The sequence below is a fragment of the Rhinatrema bivittatum genome, chromosome 3 (assembly GCF_901001135.1).
Source record: "Rhinatrema bivittatum chromosome 3, aRhiBiv1.1, whole genome shotgun sequence".
Taxonomy (NCBI): domain Eukaryota; kingdom Metazoa; phylum Chordata; class Amphibia; order Gymnophiona; family Rhinatrematidae; genus Rhinatrema; species Rhinatrema bivittatum.
Window position 1 is genome coordinate 362,599,026 of NC_042617.1, and position 17,834 is coordinate 362,616,859.

General features: G+C 42.0%; 1 protein-coding gene across 4 annotated transcripts in view; it reads right to left on the reverse strand.

Moving 5' to 3' along the window:
- SLC35A1 (solute carrier family 35 member A1) overlaps positions 1-17,834 on the reverse strand; it is a 92,410-nt gene that overhangs the window by 36,379 nt on the left and 38,197 nt on the right. For all 4 annotated transcript variants that reach the window (XM_029595444.1, XM_029595445.1, XM_029595446.1 and 1 more), the window contains exons 3-4: positions 7,682-7,841; positions 5,582-5,734 (exon numbers count right to left, since the gene is read on the reverse strand). In XM_029595444.1, coding sequence (XP_029451304.1) covers positions 5,582-5,734; positions 7,682-7,841 — 313 coding nt within the window. The remainder of the gene's footprint in view (positions 1-5,581; positions 5,735-7,681; positions 7,842-17,834) is intronic.

Here is a 17,834-nt window from a genome sequence, read left to right on the forward strand (position 1 = left end):
TGCTGAGGGAAATCACTACATTTCTCAGGGGCAAAAATATAAAATATCATTGACTACACCCATTTGGACTGCTTTTTACCCAAGATGGGATTTCACATAAAATTATGGTCCCTGATGATGCATCTCTGATTTTAACCTCACAGGGCTTTACCAGCACTCAACTGCCTACCAAAGCACATAGCTCTCAAGTTTCGTGAATGCCCTACCCGGCCTGGCAGAGAGCTGGCAAGCGTAACAGCGGGCTGCGTTGTCACTCTGGAGGTCCTCTGAACAGCCAAGCGCCATCTTGAACACTTTTCTGTTCCTGTGAACGACCATCTTTTGACTATGCCTCCCAGTTGTATTTTTGGGCACTGGGAGAGCTCCAAATGTTTGTGTGTGTGATCGACTATTTCTTTTTTCTAGGCTCAGTTGCAGATAGAACGTTTTGTTGCATTCTCATATATCCTGAACAGTCGGTCAGGGAGACGGGGACAGGACCTCCCCTCTATCGATGACGCATACACTCCCCGGAAAACAGGATGGAGAACGCCTGCCTGGAGGTTAAGACAGGCATTAAAAAGGGTTTTGAGGGTACAGGGTGCCCTCAGAGGGTTCATGCTACTCAAACCCTATATTCTGCTTTTATGATTATAATCTATTCAAGGATGTCTTTGGTGTTCCTGGCTCTCTCTCACCACTCTAGCTTCTCACCCAATATTTCAGAACTAACTCTTGTTATACTGATGTGGATATTATTCTCATTCACTTATTGTGTTCATGCCTACCCTGCCCATTTAATCTTGAAAACTGAGTTCCAAGGTTTTATGAGGGCTTCAATCTTCTCCCTAAATATATGGCAAATTTAAGGATCCTCTCTATAAATACCAAGGGGTTGAACTCCCCGCAAAAGCGGTCTCTCTTGTATAACGAACTAGAAGTGTCTGCACCAGAAATCGTTTTCCTACAGGAAACTCATCTCTCAAAGAGACATGAATCCATCATGAAATCCTCTAAATACATCCATCAATATTACTCAGCCAATAACAAAACAGCCAAGTATGTGGGTGTTGGAATCCTTTTTGCTTCCACTCTTATATATGAATGTACTCTGTGTCTCAAAGATCCTAAGGGGCGTACAAGCTTCTAAATGTATACACTCCTAAGAAAGAGCAGGCTGCTTTCTATAAGGAACTCCACCTAATTCTAGAACATAATGTCGGTAGGATCATTATGGGAGGTGATTTAATCATCACTATCTCCCCGGCCTTAGATACTTCTAAATGATGGTCCTCGGTTACTCCGTCACATACTTGAGCCCTTAAGGAACTGATGATGGAGTTTTAATTAGTTGATGCCTGGCGGGTTTGATACCCCACTCGCGTTCCTACTCCTATTACTCTAAAGTGCACGATTCTTACTCTAGGATTGACTATTTATTGATAAAGATCTATACCACTTGATGCAAAAATCGGAGAGAGGGATAATCACATGGTCGGACCATGCACCCATATTTCTGGACCTCCAACTTAAAGGAGGAGAGCATGGTTGTAGGTTTTGGAGGCTTAATGACTCTCTCCTGCACGATACCCCCTACATCAAAACAACCACATAGGCCATCATAGACTTCTTTTCTATTAATATTGACTCTGTGACCTCACCAATAGTAGTCTGGGATAGCTTTAAATCTTTTATCAGAGGGCATTTTATCTCCCGAGCCTCTTATTTAAAAAAGCAAAGAGAAACAGCCTGCTCTCTCCTTAAAGATCAAATGTCATCACTGACTAGGCAGCACACTTGTATGGGTTCCCAGTAGACCTATCAGAGAGTCATATAGAGATTCACTACAGGTTCCACCTGCCAAAACCTTTCACCATACAACGCTCAGAGACAGGGCTTTCTCTGCAGCAGGACCTACCTTGTGGAACTCCATCCCACCAGAACTGAGACAGGAACCCTGCCTTCCTACATTCAGAAAAAGACTCAAAACCTGGTTATTTATGAAAGCCTTTCCAGACACAAATTGAACTTTCTCTCAACCAAACCAACTAAGACCTCCCCTCAGGGTAAACAAACTCTAACAACTCCACAATGTTATTTCTCATTAAATGAGCAGGTTTTTTATGTTGCTTTTATTATATACGGTTTATTATATACGGTATATTATATATACGGTGTGTTATATATTATATATTATATTTTATTATATTATATAAATTTATTATATACGGTATATTACCTTGTTACTCTTTTTATCACATTGTTAATTTTCTATCGCTTTCCTTACTTTCCAAGTTACTTTATGTCCCTGTTTTATTGTAACTGCTATTTCTTCTTATATCACATGTTAATGTTCTAAGTTTTTCTCCTCTTGTCACACCCTGTTAATTGTAAACCGACATGATGCGACTCCCATCGCGAATGCCGGTATATAAAAAATTAAAATAAATAAAAATAAATAAACATTATCCCATCTAATTAAGGTACGAGAGGACTTACACAAGCTGGAGATGGATTGTATAGCCCATTCTTTAGCCATCACCCGCCAAGCATACTTTGAAGGGGGAAACAAAACTGGAAAATTACTGGCTCACCAGTTAAAAAAAGTCACCTATCAAAATCACATTCTTAAAATTAAAAACGATCAGGGCCAAATTGAATCGGCAAATTCCGCAGTCACTTGCCAATTCCTCAAATTTTACCAAGCGCTTTATGCAGCTGAATCTCACATCCAAAATTCGGCTATAGATGAATACTTGCGCTCTACTGCGCTCCCGCATCTCTCTCAAGATATGCGTGACCTTCTCAATTCCGAAATCACCACTTCCGAGATATTAAACGTTATAAAAAATCTCAAAGCAGGAAAGGCTCCGGGCCCCAACGGTCTCACAGCCAAATTTTATAAGACATTTGGACCCCATTTAGTGACACACCTACAAGCCCACTTTAATTTTCTATGGCAGGGGGGTACCTTGCTACCTGACTCCAATATGGCTGGTATCGCCATTATAGCTAAACCGGGTAGAGATCCTGCGCTTTGTGCCTCATACAGACCCATATCTCTTATTAATCTTGATCTTAAAATATTGGCTAAAATGTTAGCGGATAGGATAAATTGTTTCATAGCAAAGCTTATTCATCCAGATCAAGCTGGATTCATCCCGGGAAGGATGGCCAGCGATAATGTGCAGAAAATTATTAATATTTTATGGGGAACTACCAAACAGCAATCTTCCAACCTCCTTTTGGCCATTGACGCAGAAAAGGCCTTTGATATGGTCAACTGGCCTTTTCTTTTCCAAATGCTTGCTGCCATGAAGTTTGAAGATTTTTTCCACAATTGGCTCAAGGCCCTTTACAATTCTGCTATGGCACGCCTAAAAATTAATGGCAAATACTCTGATCCCTTTCCTGTACAGCTAGGCACGAGGCAGGGCTGCCTGCTTTCTCCTATTCTTTTTGCTATCTTTTTAGAAGCACTGGCCATTCAAATACGATCTAACGCCAGCATTGAGGGTTTTTCTCTAAATTCGCAACAGTACAAAATGTTATTATTTGCAGATGACATTTTATTTACTGTGAACCACCCCTCTACCTCCCTAACAGAGATAGAACTGGAGCTTGCTCAATTTAGTGCGGTCTCGTCACTTCCTCCACCATCTCCCTCTTCTCATGTGGGATCATACCAGAGCATATCCCCTTCATGAATTGTTTCTGCGAGATGCTAGGTCCTTGTGCGGTGGAGGCAGAACTGAAGAGATGACTTCCTCCTCTGGGACAAGCATCAGCATGCCCTGCTCCTGGCCTATGGTACTGTGATAACAGCTGGTATGTGGCACTGCACTGGTATCAAGGTCTTCAGCTACGAGAAAGCACTCATCATTGAGATTTCCCACCTGATACTTGAAGAATTTGGTGCCTCAATCATCTACACCAAAAATGCACTCATCACAGGCACTCTCTCTCCAGAATCAAGGAGCCTGGCATCAAGGGGGAACTCTCACACCACTTAAGCAATATTCCTGGCGCAGCTCAAATCTCCTGTTCCCCAGGAGAAGCATTGGCAGGGTTCAGCACCAACCGGAGAGGAGCCCTTCCAGTTCTGACCCACCAGCTCTGAAAGCTGGTCCATGTTGTTGCCATTGGATGACATCACCCATTAGCATGGCTTTCATCCTGCTTGTCGACAGACAAGGGTCAGATACAAAATTGTAAAATTATAAAAACAAATGTATATACACATATATTTTTCTAATATCAATAAGGTATCCCATACAGGACAATGTCATTGGATGTTGTGGGATATGAGACTTATTAATAAATAAAGAAATAATGCAGTAGGCTCTTAAGACAGCCCAAGGCTCCCAGCCTTTGACATCATACCTCACAGAATCCACGGCATGCCAGTATCCACCAACAATATAGTATGCTGTTCCTAACTGCCTAGTGCAGATACAGCGGGTGAAGAGCTATTTACCTTGGTATAGTGCTGCAATTTATAACCAAGCACAGACATTTTACACTAAGAGTCCTATCCATTTTACATAAAATTATATATGAAAAACAAGAAAATTGGCTAAGCCCTTATATACAACTACATACTCCAAGAAGAAACCTTAGATCAGCAAATAAGGGACTCCTAAAAACACCACCAATGCACTCAAATCAACTCACCTCAACCCAAAATAGAGCAATCTCCCTTGGTAGCCCAAAACTTTGGAACTCACTACCAACTGAGCTTAGAACTCAAGAAAACCTAAAAACCTTCAAAAAGATCTAAAAACTTGGTTGTTCAACAAAGCATACCAACTCACCCAATGAACAACAAAATTACTTCACATTCCAATCCTCCTTTAAGAAATGAAGTTCATCACATCTATGTTTCTATAAATTTTCTTTAACATTACATATGTTATCCCTTTGCTTAAAAACAGTTTGTATCTTGAAACCCTGTTTAACCCCCCTCATCCCTGTAACCTTATATTTTGTAAACCATTATGATGGCGTTATTTTGACTATTCCGAATGACGGTATATAAAACTCGTTAAATAAATAAGAGACATAACATTAGCAGGAGCAAGACAGGCAGTTCTTTAGCAAAACTACTGTATTGGTTCCACACATGCTTCAGCAAAGTTTAGTTTCTAGTCTTCCCTTTACATAATCACTGATTTTAGGGATTTCTAAACCTCCTCTTCTTTGACAGTTTGGCTGCGTAAGTAAAGCATTCTTTAGCTACCAAGGACTAGAGGAGAGGTTTCCTGAGACTATCCACCCAGCAAACCCTCTTAGGGTGGGAGGAGCTACCTTAGCAGCAATCCTCTTTCCTCCAACCAGGGGGAGGAAACATCACACCCATGACACACCTGAGCTCCAGCGATCTTGTACAAAAGATTAACCACCATGAGCCTGAACATGGGGCCAGCTCTGCAGGGTTTATATGCCAGATGAAGACAGGTTATGCACATCGCTTGGATTCTTTAAAAACTGTAATATTCTTAATGGACTAACACAAGAATAAGTAAAAGATCATATAGGACCTTTCCTCATGTTGGTCCCATAATACCAATCACAGATACTAGAACTGTGCATTATTTCTTACCTGTACTTTTGTGGTCTCTGCTGGATTCCACTGAACTAGCGCTACTCCTCCACACAACATAAAAACAGAAATCCATTGCAATTTACTGAGTGATCTGTGGAGCATCAAAACTGTACATAAAGCTGTGCATGGGATCTTTAGCTGATATGTCACCTAAGAATAAACAAGTGATATTTAGTCATATAATCTATGTCTGTTCAGCAAAGGACAACTCTCATTCTGATTCTGCAGAATAAATCTCAGTGAATAAATCTAACCATAAAGCATTTCATATTTTTCAAGAATATGTATATATATTTTTTTACTGGCTTAGCAATTTCCTCCTGCTCTTTAGGGGGCTTTTAATCGCAATTAGCCAAAGTTTGCCTTATTTTATAACTGACCCCCTCCCATCTAACTATCCATCAAACCAACTGTCCTTGGAAAGAAACCACAGACTATGACTCATCCAGAACCTGGTACATGTACACCCAGAGTCTGGCCATTAGGTGTCACTGTTTGATAATGGACTCCCTCCCTACCACCCTAAGGTGCTATGAATGCTTCCTTTGCAGCATCCCCAGATCCAGCCAGTAGCTGGACTTGGAAATCAGCACGAAGTCTCTGGCATGGCTGTGCACTGCTACCACTGCGCCTCCAAGCCAGCCCCTCTTTCAAGACTGAGATTTTAAAGATGTTCTGTCTTATAATAATGACATTTCAGAGAAATCTGTTCAGGACTAAAAATGCATACAGAAATGTAAAACATTACATGTGACAAAATCAGTCTTACAGGAGAGACAGGGTAATGCTAATACAAACTCTCTACTTGTTACAACAAAAGCCAATCACAAGAGGGATATTTATCATTTATCCCTCAATATAGGTACACAATGCAAACGCAAAACACTGCATCTATGAAGGCCTGTATCAATTAGAGCAGTTTCAGATACTGTAGATGTAGAGGATAACAATAGCTTTCTTTAGTCTACCTGGTTCTGGACTCTTCTTCAAGGAACTTGTTCAAACCTATCCCTGGGAGACAGGATGCCGGGCTCGATGGTCCTTGTTCTGGCCCAGCATGGCAATTCTTATGTTCTTATAATGTAATTAGTACTAAGGGTCCTACTAAGGTTTTTCTCCTGTTCTGTCTCTATGGGAAAAATGCTTACCTAATCAGGCTCCAAGTCATTTTTATACAAACGCTTCAATGGCTAATATGAGCATCTTCCCAGGATACTCACATTGGTTCCTGAGAAGCTCAAAATAACTTTGGACAAAAGTACCATGGCTGCCATGTTAGTCCACTTAGATACACCGAAATAATTGTCAACCAAAAAGTTATAGGTGAAAGCTCTTTATTGCAATAACTTCATACATCTGTGACCAGCTTACTTCATTGGGTCAGCGAACTTATTTGTTGACTTTTGGGTTCAAAATATTTTTGGAAAGAAGCAGAAAACTTTGTGGTTGGAATGGCTTAGGGCCAGATTTTAATATCTACGCCTGATTTTATAACATGCGCGTGCAGCCGCGCGCATGTTATAAAATCCGGGGTCGGTGCGCAAGGGGGTGCACACTTGTGCACGCCAAGCCCTAGAGGAGCCCCGATGGCTTTTCCTGTTCCCTCCGCCCCCCCCCCCTAACCTTTGTTCCATAAGTTGTGCCTGCGCTGGCCGAGTGCCGACGCGCGATCCCCGGCACAGCTGCTGTTCCGGAGGGCTTGGTCCCTCCCCCGCCCCGCTCACAAAGCCCCGGGACATATGTGCGTCCCGGGGCATGCACGCGTCGCCGGGCCTATGCAAAGTAGGCTCAGCGTGCATAGGGCTTTTAAAATCTGCCCCTTAATGTACAGAGGGGTGTCTAAAATCCTCTTTTCAGGGGGGGGGAGGAATTATGCTTTTCAACCAACCTGAAAGCTGTTTGAGCCAGCGCCTAACAACCTCCTCAGAAACTGAAAATTTCCAGGCCAGGGTAATGAACCTCATTTGTAGCTGTCTTTTAATGAACAATCTTGAAACAAAATTGAATTAGGTTATCATACTGAAATAAATCAGGCCTGAACAAGCAAGAGATAGTCCGGGATACCATTTAAAACCATGTTACAATACTTGAACCTACCTGGTAAACTGCTACATCTAAATTGCTAAGCGCCAAGAAAGCCATATTGTTCTGGAGTGCATACACAAGAGATGGAATACTTAATTTCAGCATCTCTTTTGGACTGCCCAAAACATTTTCTTTTAGAGATCCTCTCATCGCATCAAGACTCCCAGTTTCTCTGTAAAACAAAGTAGGCTAATAAAAATATGTATATTAAACAGGCCTTTCCATAAACCCAGAGCCCCCCCAGCTGTTACGAACGATCACTCAACAATTTGCAAATAATTGATTCAGTTATCTAGTTACTGTCTGCTATATCTTCCTCTTCCCAGTTCCGGCACCCTTGTTCATTGTAACTTTTGTCTTCTCTATACCATGTTAATAGTTAGTTAGGTTATGACCCTTGTTATTTGTAAACCGACATGATATATGTATCATAAATGCAGGTATAAAAAAGTACTAAATAAATAAATAAATAAAATACCTCAGGAAAAAAAAAACAGGCCCCCAATATACATTAGCAGTGCTGAGAAGGAAATGGTTAAGCGTTTGCTAGAAATGTAAGCTACAGAGTGCATTAATGATATCTGGAAGCAATGAATCCAGTGATCTTACTTTTAAACAATCTTCTCTAATGCAAGAGAGAGGGAATAAACATAAAGTCAGTCTGTGACTCAGGAAGGATGAAGGGACTCCACAAGAACAAAAAGTAAAAAGAAAATTCAGGATATATGCAGGTTAATGAGTAAATCAAAGGCCCAAAAATGGTTCTGAGTCCAAGAACTGTGGGTTTATTTTCAGTAACAGATAACAGTGATTGACTTCATTAACTAATTTCACCCTATGTGTATATATAAGTATCTATAGCACAAAGGGAAATATAGCATCCTCATCATTTACACATTGTTAATATATGTTAAGGTTCTTTACAGGTTGGTTTTGCTATTTTTAACAATATTTCTTCCATTGTTAATTTTACTTGTCCGATTACATGGTTACATCCATTGGGGCAGATTTTATAACCTGGCGTGCACAAAAATACACCCGATTTTATAACATGCTTGCGCAGCTGCGCGCATGTTATAAAATCCAGGGTCGTCGTGCGCAAGGGGGTGCACGCCGAGCCCTAGGGGAGCCCAGATGGCTTTCCCCGTGCCCTCTGTTCCCCCCAACTTTCCCCTCCCTTCCTCTATCTAACCCACCCCCCAGCCCTACCTAAATCCCCTCCTACCTTAATTTCAGGAGTTATGCCTGCCTCTGCAGGTGTAAGTTGCACGCGCCGGCCAGCTGCCGGCGTGCCGGAGGACTCGGGACTGCCCCTGGCCCTGCCCCTTTTCCAAAGCCCCGGGACGTAGGCTCGGCGCGTGCAGGAGCAGGTTTTCGGGGTTACGCACGTAACCCTTTGAAAATCTGCCCCTTTATATGCTTTATAGTTTTGTAAGACTTCCTGTGTCTACTCGCGTTTCACAATTTAAAAAGACTTCCTTATGTTAACATTTGTTTTCTTGTCTTCCTGATTGACTCAGAGTTTACCTTTTGATTCATATGTTTGCTTTCTTGGCAACTTAGTAAAAATTTTTATGAACACTTATCATTTTCCTTTGGCATCCCTAAAACATAGCATCCAGTAAGCAGAGACTATTCCTGGGGAATTCTGCGCAAAAAAACAAAATTCTGCAAAATTTATAATGGTCAAAATAACACAATTTACATGACCATTTTTAAGTAATTACATTTTAAATTAATACAGAAAAAATTTATTTCTTAGAGATGCAGAATTTTAAATATTTTGAGCAGAATTTCCCTAGAACCTTACTATAAGAGTGTCCCTTCCACTCGCTCTCCCTACTCCCCTGGCCACTTTGCCCTCTCAGGCCCCAACACCTCCACCTACCAGAAGCTCTCCCCTCCACCTCTAGGCTCAACCCCTTCCATTCTATTGCCAGTCCCAGAGTTTGACCCCGTTCTCAGTACTGCCCCTCACACAGGCTCCTTCTGTCCCTCCCTCTCTCACACACATGCTCTCTCTCTCTAGTGCACATACACACACCCTCATACAGGCTCCCTCACTCTCTCGCACATATACATCCTCTCATTCAGGGTCCCCCTCTCTTGCATACACACCCACACAAGCTCCCTTTCTCTCTCACATATACATCCTCACACAGGCTACCTATGTCTCTCTCTCATGCACCCCTTCACACAGGCTCTGTCTCACACATATACAATACCTTCACACAGGCTAGCACCCTCACATACACACAATACCTTTTTCATATACACGCACTCCCAATCTCTCACACACAAACACACTCCTTCAACAATCTTCTCATATAGGCTCCCTCTCACTGGCACCCACACTCAATAATCCCCCCCACGCTCTCTCACCTCCCATGCTCTCTCTCACCCTCCCCTCCCTTTTCACACACAAACACACATTCACTTTCACCGGGGCCTTCATCTTCGCGCACTCCGTTTGCGGCGTGCCGGGGTCTCCTCTATGCGTAACCATTTGGCAATTTTGTGTGTGGGGGGGGGGGGGAATTCTGCGCAAATTCTGCGCTCCGCAGTAGCACAAAATTCCCCCAGGACTAAGAGACCATGGGGACATAAAGAGGAGAGCTGGGTGATGTAGTTTCAGAATTACAGGACCTGGGAAGACAGGGGTGGTGGTCAGTTAGGTAACTGAACCACAAAAAGAACCTGGTAAGTATTTGGAAACATGTAGTACACATATTTGAGGTTTCTGATAGACTCTCTCTGTGAATTAGTCAAGTTGACATGGGAGCAGCAATGGCACCTGACACTGATTGCCTCTACATGGCTGAATTTGAAAAATCTTGAGTTTATAAATTCCAGTTTTGTTCATTTGCTCAAGTCTGATGTACGAATAGTAGACATTTCTTTCAGAGGTGGCTTTCATGCATTTCTTAACATGGTTGAACACCTATGAAGCAAACCTAAGGTTTGTGTATCATATGCACAGAACTCAAATGCCTTTTATTGTTATGACTGAGAAACAAATAGGATGTTTTGTAACATCGGAAACCAACAGATAGAAATACTATATTAAATTACAGTAGCCACCATCTCCGAGTATTAAGGGATAATATCCCAGGAGGCCAATTTATGAGGTTATGTCTTCTCTGCACCTCTTGAGGTACATTTAAAATTCAAGCTTGAGAGGTGACAGTGTTTTGTACAGAAGGCTTATCTGACTTTAGAATTAAGCAAGCCTATAACTAGGCTTTGGATAGTAACCATAATGGACTTCAGCAGCCTCAACATCATGAGGTTTTAGATTAGTTGCACTGTGTACTTCCATTTTATAACCAGATGCCTCTAGTGAAAATCCAAGATGTAAGTCATGGGCCATGACTACTGATCCAGTTATGGGCTGAATTGAAGTATACGAAAGGAGCAATAAGGAGTCAAAGTAGGCCTTAAATTTCTTTTTGTAAAAATTTTCACATATTTTGCTGGCCCATAATAAGGGAAGCAAGCTCACATTATGTTCTGAACTATGCACTGGGACTTACCGCCAAGGGTTTGTACTAATCCACAAAATTTCAGGCTCCTGAGAGGGGTTATTGGGCTGCAGCACCTGGACAAAATGGCCATTTTTGGTTGTGCGGAGCAAGGTACTCAGAGGTGACCTCCATTCAACTGCCTCTAGCTCTCCAACCAATAGAGATCCAGGTGAAAAGTTTAGTACGGTTTTGAGACCCTAGAGAACATTCATGCAAAATTTTGTTAGATTTGGAGGAGGTTGAGTGTGGACCCCTGGTCTATTTGATATGGAATGACCCATTAGTATCCTATGCATGACATAGAAGTTGCGGTATATACACAGTGTGCTCTTTAGTGTTGGAGATAATTTTAATGAAAAGCATGTCACATAATTTAGGAAAAGAGTAGATCCTGTTCGTTTTTGAAGATTTCATCCAAACTATGGTTTTTGATGTTGCTATTTCCTTTCTAAATTGAATGAATTCATGAACTCCAACCTTAACTCCTGAAAAAAACTCAGTGTTATCTTTCTAGATTCCCCTTCCTTGACTCCTGAAAAAACAGTGTTCTAATCTTTCTAGACCACCATTTCATTTGTTGATGAAATATTGAATTTAAACACTATATCACACACCTATAAAGACTGGCGTACATCTCACATGAGGTAGACAAGATTTAAGTTTCTGGATCAAATGAAGGTTTACAAAGTAACCATTTCAGAGGCAAAGTTTTTTCAGAATAAGATTAATGGTGCCAGCAATATTCCCAGGGAATTGTTTTCTGTGGTTAAAGGTTTGGTGAGTCTGCCTTTAAATAATCCTCCGCCTATGCATCCCTCTCTGGAATGCTCTGATTTTACTAGGTTCTTTAAGGATGGAACCTATGTTATTTACATAGTAATATAGTAACATAGTAAATGCCAGCAGAAAAGACCCAAGTGGTCCATCCATTCTGCCCAGCAATCTTTTTTTCTTAGGGTAACTGTTGCTCTGTGCAGATTACCCCAGTCAACACGGGTTACCCTTTTCTTCATTGCCATCATTTAGCCACCAGGAATCCTATGTGTTTATCTCACGCACTTTTGAATTCTGTTAGCATTCTTTTCCTCATTACCTCTTCTGGAAGGGCATTCCATTCATCAACCACCATGTCCATGAAGAAATACTTCCTGATGTTGGTGCTGATTTGACCCCCTTGGAGCTTCAAATAAGCCCAAATTTTCAAAGGCTCGAGCACGTAAAAAACAGGGGTTACGAGTGCGGCTGGGCCTTGCATGTGCCGCTCACATTTCAGAACAGGCCTGGCCACGCGTGTGCATAACCCGTTACACGCAGAAGTGCCAGGTCTCTCCAGAGGGGCAGGTCAGGGCAGGACAGAGGCCGGACGGTACAGTGGCCATTAGCCGCTGTCCCAGGGAAGTGCGCACCGGCAGCCGGCCGGCAAGCAGAAAATACTTCTGCTCCGGAGGAACAGTAAGTATCTCTCAATCTTACTTGCAAGACTAGGAGACATCACTATCAAGAGTCAAACCTTAATGGCTCACTGCTTTTATAACTAAAAGGGCCTAGTTGGTAGTTTGGAAGGAGAGGATTTCTATCCCAGGTTCTATGGAATGTGGGGTCCCTCAAGGAGCTATGTTATCCTCTATTCTATTTACATTTATCTTTGTCCTCTGTTGGATATTACTAGATCTTTAAGCTTTAAAGCATCATTGTTATACTGATGATCTCCAAATTTATTGTCATTGTCTGGGGAATCAAAAGAAGTTAGTTAATTATGTAAATCAATGTTTGATATCTTCAAATGGATGGGCAATAATAAATTAAATGCTTAATCCCTCCAAAACAGAGATAATTTGGATTATTAAATCTGAAATCCCTACTATAGATGCATCTCTCTGGGTGGGTCAAATTTGTAACCAAAATCTTGAGTAAAGAGCCTTGAAGTGCTTTTAGACACTATGCTTTCAATGAGAAAGCATATCACCTCTATTACAACTAAGGCCTGGTTTAAACTGTGCCCCTTAAGACCTTTTCTGAATGAGTCACAGTTCAGTGTGATTCTCCAGGCCTATGTATCTCAACTTTACTATTATAATTCTCTCATGGGATTTCCTCCGAAAACATTATATGAACTGCAGATGATACAACATGAAGCAATTCAACTAGTCTTTGGATGCTCTGTAAAGGTTCATACAACCCCAGTGTTGGCCAGTTTACACTGGCTTCCATTGCCTTACAGAGTATGATTCAAAATGCTATGCTTGATTATTTTAAACTATTCATAATCTGGGACCAGTATATCTTTCAATTAAGTTATGGAATTATTCCCCTGTTTGATCTCTTGATCAGAAAGTGAAAATGCACTTCTGCATTCATTCAGAAAGATTATCGATAGGCCAGCACTCAAGTGAGGGAGGAGGTGCAGCCTAGTGGTTAGAGCAGTGGGCTATGAACCAGGAGACCAGGGTTCAAGTCCTGCTGTCACTTCTTGTGACCTTGGGCAAGTCACTTTACCCTCCATTGCCTCAGGTACAAAAATTTAGATTGTAAGCCCTCTGGGGATAGAGAAATACCTACAGTACCTGAATATAAACCGATGTGATATCTCAGATTGAATGTCGGTATATAAAAATAATAAATAATTAAAGTGAGGGCTTTTATTTTTAGTCTGAATATCCCTGAGCGGGGTACAACATAAAGAACATTAGAAATTGTAAGAAAATAAAAAATAAAGAAGTAGAATAAAAACATTCAAGAAAAAGCTCTCTAAAAAAAACCCAAAACCAACCCAGCTTTTTTGTCTTTTCAGAACTTCAAATAATCCTTACACATCCTCAGCTCTAGGGGTAGGCCATTCCACAATTTAAGGTCTATGAATCTAAAAGTCCTCTACTGTGTGTCACCCAATGGCCCTTTCTTTAGCGAAGGAACAACCATCAAATTCCCCCTGCTAGGGCTGCAAGTTCCATCCTGGATCATAAATTTTCAAATACTCCTTCAGGCAGCCAGCACCCATCCCTTCTAATATCTTAAAAACCAAACATACAATCCTGAAAGAAATTAGATAAAAAACTTGCAACCAACCAGTGCTAATCCCTTAAAATGGGAGAAATGCTAACCTTATTGACTACCTGCTCCACTGCATTATATAAACTAACTGCAAGCAGTGTAAATATTTCCTTGGTAGTGTTGGGGCTGCCAGTAAACATGAATACCAACAGCCAGTAAGAGAAGTATCTTTATTTTCTATTATAAGATATCTCATAATACGAGCAGTGCAGCTTGCCAAACAATGCAGAGTAAAACAATGCAGTTCTTCTGAGCCATTATACTCAGTTGAATATATCACCGCCTCTAAACTTACACAGCAACGGGTTAGTTTATTCGCATAACATTTTCCAACTGGTTGGCATTATCATTTTATCTGTCTTTCTTATATCTCAAGCCGTTCTTGATAAACTGCAGTCTTGTTTTCACCCTCTACATTCAATTGAAACAGCCCTTGCCAAAGTTTCCAATGACCTTTCTATGGCTAAAGCCAAAGGTCTTTAATCTGTCCTTATCCTCCTTGACCTGTCTGCTGCTTTTGACATTGTTGATCACCATCTACTCCTTGATACTCTGTCCTCGCTTGGATTTCAGGACTCTGTTCTATCTCAGTTCTCTTCTTACCTCTCTCATCATAATTTTAGCATTTCCTCTGGTGGTTCCTCCTCTACTGCCATCCCACTATGAATTGGTGTGCCTCAGGGCTCCGTCCTGGGCCCTCTTCTCTGCTCACTATAGACTAATTCCCTTGGTACTCTGATTTCCTCTCATGGTTTTCAATACCATTTTTATGCTGATGACTCCCCGATATACCTATGTACACCAGAAATGTCACCAAAAATCCAATTCCAGATCGCGACCTATCTGACATTGCTGCCTGGATGTCCCGCCGCCACCTTAAATTCAACATAGCTAAGACAAAGATCCTTACCTCCCCCCCACCCCCAAGCCTACCTCCCCTCCCCTCTTCCTGTTTCTGTGGATAACACGGACGTCGCCCCTGTCCAATCAGCTCACAACCTTGAAGTCCTCTTCCACTCCTCTCTCCTTCTCTACACATATCCAAAACAATGCTAAAATATGTTGTTTCTTTCTTTATAACATTGCCAAAATCCGTCCTTTGCTTTCTGAACTCACTAGCAGAACCCTTATCCACGCTCATCTCCTCCTGCTTAGACTATTGCAATCTGCTCCTCACAGGTCTCTAGGCAAACCATCTCTCTCCACTGCAATCTGTCTTAAATTCAGCTGCACAACTTATCTTTCGCTAAAGTCACTATGCTCACATAACCCCTCTTCTGAAGTCACTGCATTGGCTCCCTATCTGTTCCCACATACAGTTCAAGCTCCTCTTTCTCACCTACAAATGCCTTCACTGCAGCACCTCACTACATCTCCTCTCTTATCTCTCTCTACACCCCTCCTCGTGCACTCCATTAATCAGATAAGTCACTCCTATCCATGCCCTTCTCCACAACTGCCAATTCCAGACTCTGTGCTTTCCACCTGGCTGCGCCATGTACTTGGAATAGTCTTCCTGAACTGGTGTGTCGTGCTCCCTCTCTTGCCATGTTTAAATCCCATCTAAAGACCCACCTTTTTGAAATCGCTTTTAAATCTTATGTCTGATTGTCTGCTTTTAGTCTTGACTAACTTTCTTTCTTTTAGCCAAGTCTCTTTGTCTGTATGTTTGTCTTATTAGATTTTAAGCTCTATTGAGCAGGGACTGTCTTTTTGTATGTTTGTAAAGTGCTGCGTATGTCGTGTAGCGCTATAGAAATGTTAAGTTGTTGTAGTAGTAGTAATATATGCTAATAAGACTGGATTTTTGTAAGTCACATGATGTACTGTAAACTGAGCCCAGAAAGCAGAAATAAAACAATGCTGACCTTTAACATACTTTTTTCCATTTCAACAGCCTTGGCTATTCCTACAAGTCTGATCAGTACAATCTCATTCTGCTGTAATTATATTTTATTTCTTCACTGCCACCAAACTAGTCTGGCTTCATGGAAAACTCTCTCAAAGCACCTTTGTAGGAGCCCTACCAATAAGTTATGGTAGTCCAGTCTTGTCAGTAATAATGCTTAGACCATGGCCTGGATCTCCTGCTTATCAAAAAGTGCATGCACTTGGATTAATCAAGTTTCAAGAAGCAATGTTTACAAATTGCTTTGACTTTTGGAGTGGAGAGCTTAGTGGTTAGAGCAGCAGGCTATGAACCAGGGAAACCAGGGTTCAAATCCCTCTGATGTTTTTGCCTCAAGTACAAAATTTAGGGCCTCATTTACTAAGCACTTTTCCCATAGATACAGAATGGGAGAAAAGCATTAGTAAATCAGATTGTAAAGTTCTCTGGGGACAGAGAAATACCTCCAGTACCTGGCCATAATACTCTTTGAATTGCCAAAAAGAAGAATGTAAATAAAGTAGCATGACTTGTGCAATCATGTGCAAAGCACTATCAGTGATCATTCCCAAATTTCTCACTTGACTACCAATATACTTGTGCAACTGCTCTCCAAAACCTTACCTGGTCACTCAGAACACAACTTCCCTACCTCTAAAGATCTTCGGTTTTTGATGTACATATAGCCTATTCTCAGAAAGTCATATTCTAATCCCAGCAAGACAAGACTCCATAACAATGGCAAGATAATTGACCCCTGTAGCACTCCTGACCTCACTGTTCTACCTCTGACATACAGTTATCCATTGCAACCCAATAGGTTCTATCCACAAGAAATGAAGAGAACCAATTCAAAATCTGCTCCCCAACCTCATCCCTTACAAACGATGCAGGAGATCCTGTAATCCACCATATCAAAAGCAGAGGGAAGATTCAATTGTACTACTAGAGTATACTCATCCTTCTCTAATCTCACACGAAGGTCATCCAACAGGCTCAGCAATGTTGTCTCCATACTGTATCCCTTTCTAAATCCAAATTGAAATGCATCATAGTGGATAATACTTTAAAATCGTTGGCTCAGTGTGCTGCAGCAGTCAAAAAAGCAAACAATGTTAGGAATTATTAGGAAGGGAATGGTTAATACAACGGAAAATGTCATAATGCCTCTATATCGCTCTATGGTGAGACCACACCTTGCATACTGGGGTAGATTTTATAAATTTGCGCGAGCGTGAACAAAAGTACGCTGGATTTTATAAGATACGCGCATATCTTATAAAATCCGGGGTTGGCACGCGCAAGGGGGTGCACATTTGTGCAACTTGCGCGCGCCGAGCCCAGCGCGCCTGCCTGTTCCCTCCGAGGCCGCTCCGAAATCGGAGCGGCCTCGGAGGGAACTTTCTTTCCACCCCCCCCGCACCTTCCCCCCTGCACCTTCCCCCCCTCCCTAACCCACCGCCCCGGCCCTATCTAAACCCCCCCTACCTTTGTTGGCAGATTTACGCCTGCTGAAAGCAGGCGTGCCATCACTTGACCTGGGGGCTGGTCCGGAGGCCTCGACCATACCCCCGGGACGGCACCACGCCCGGTCCCGCCCCTGACACGCCCCCTCCCCGCCCCGCCCCTTTAACGAAGCCCCGGGACTTACGCGCATCCCGGGGCTGTGCACGCACCGGCGGCCTATGCAAAATAGGCGCGC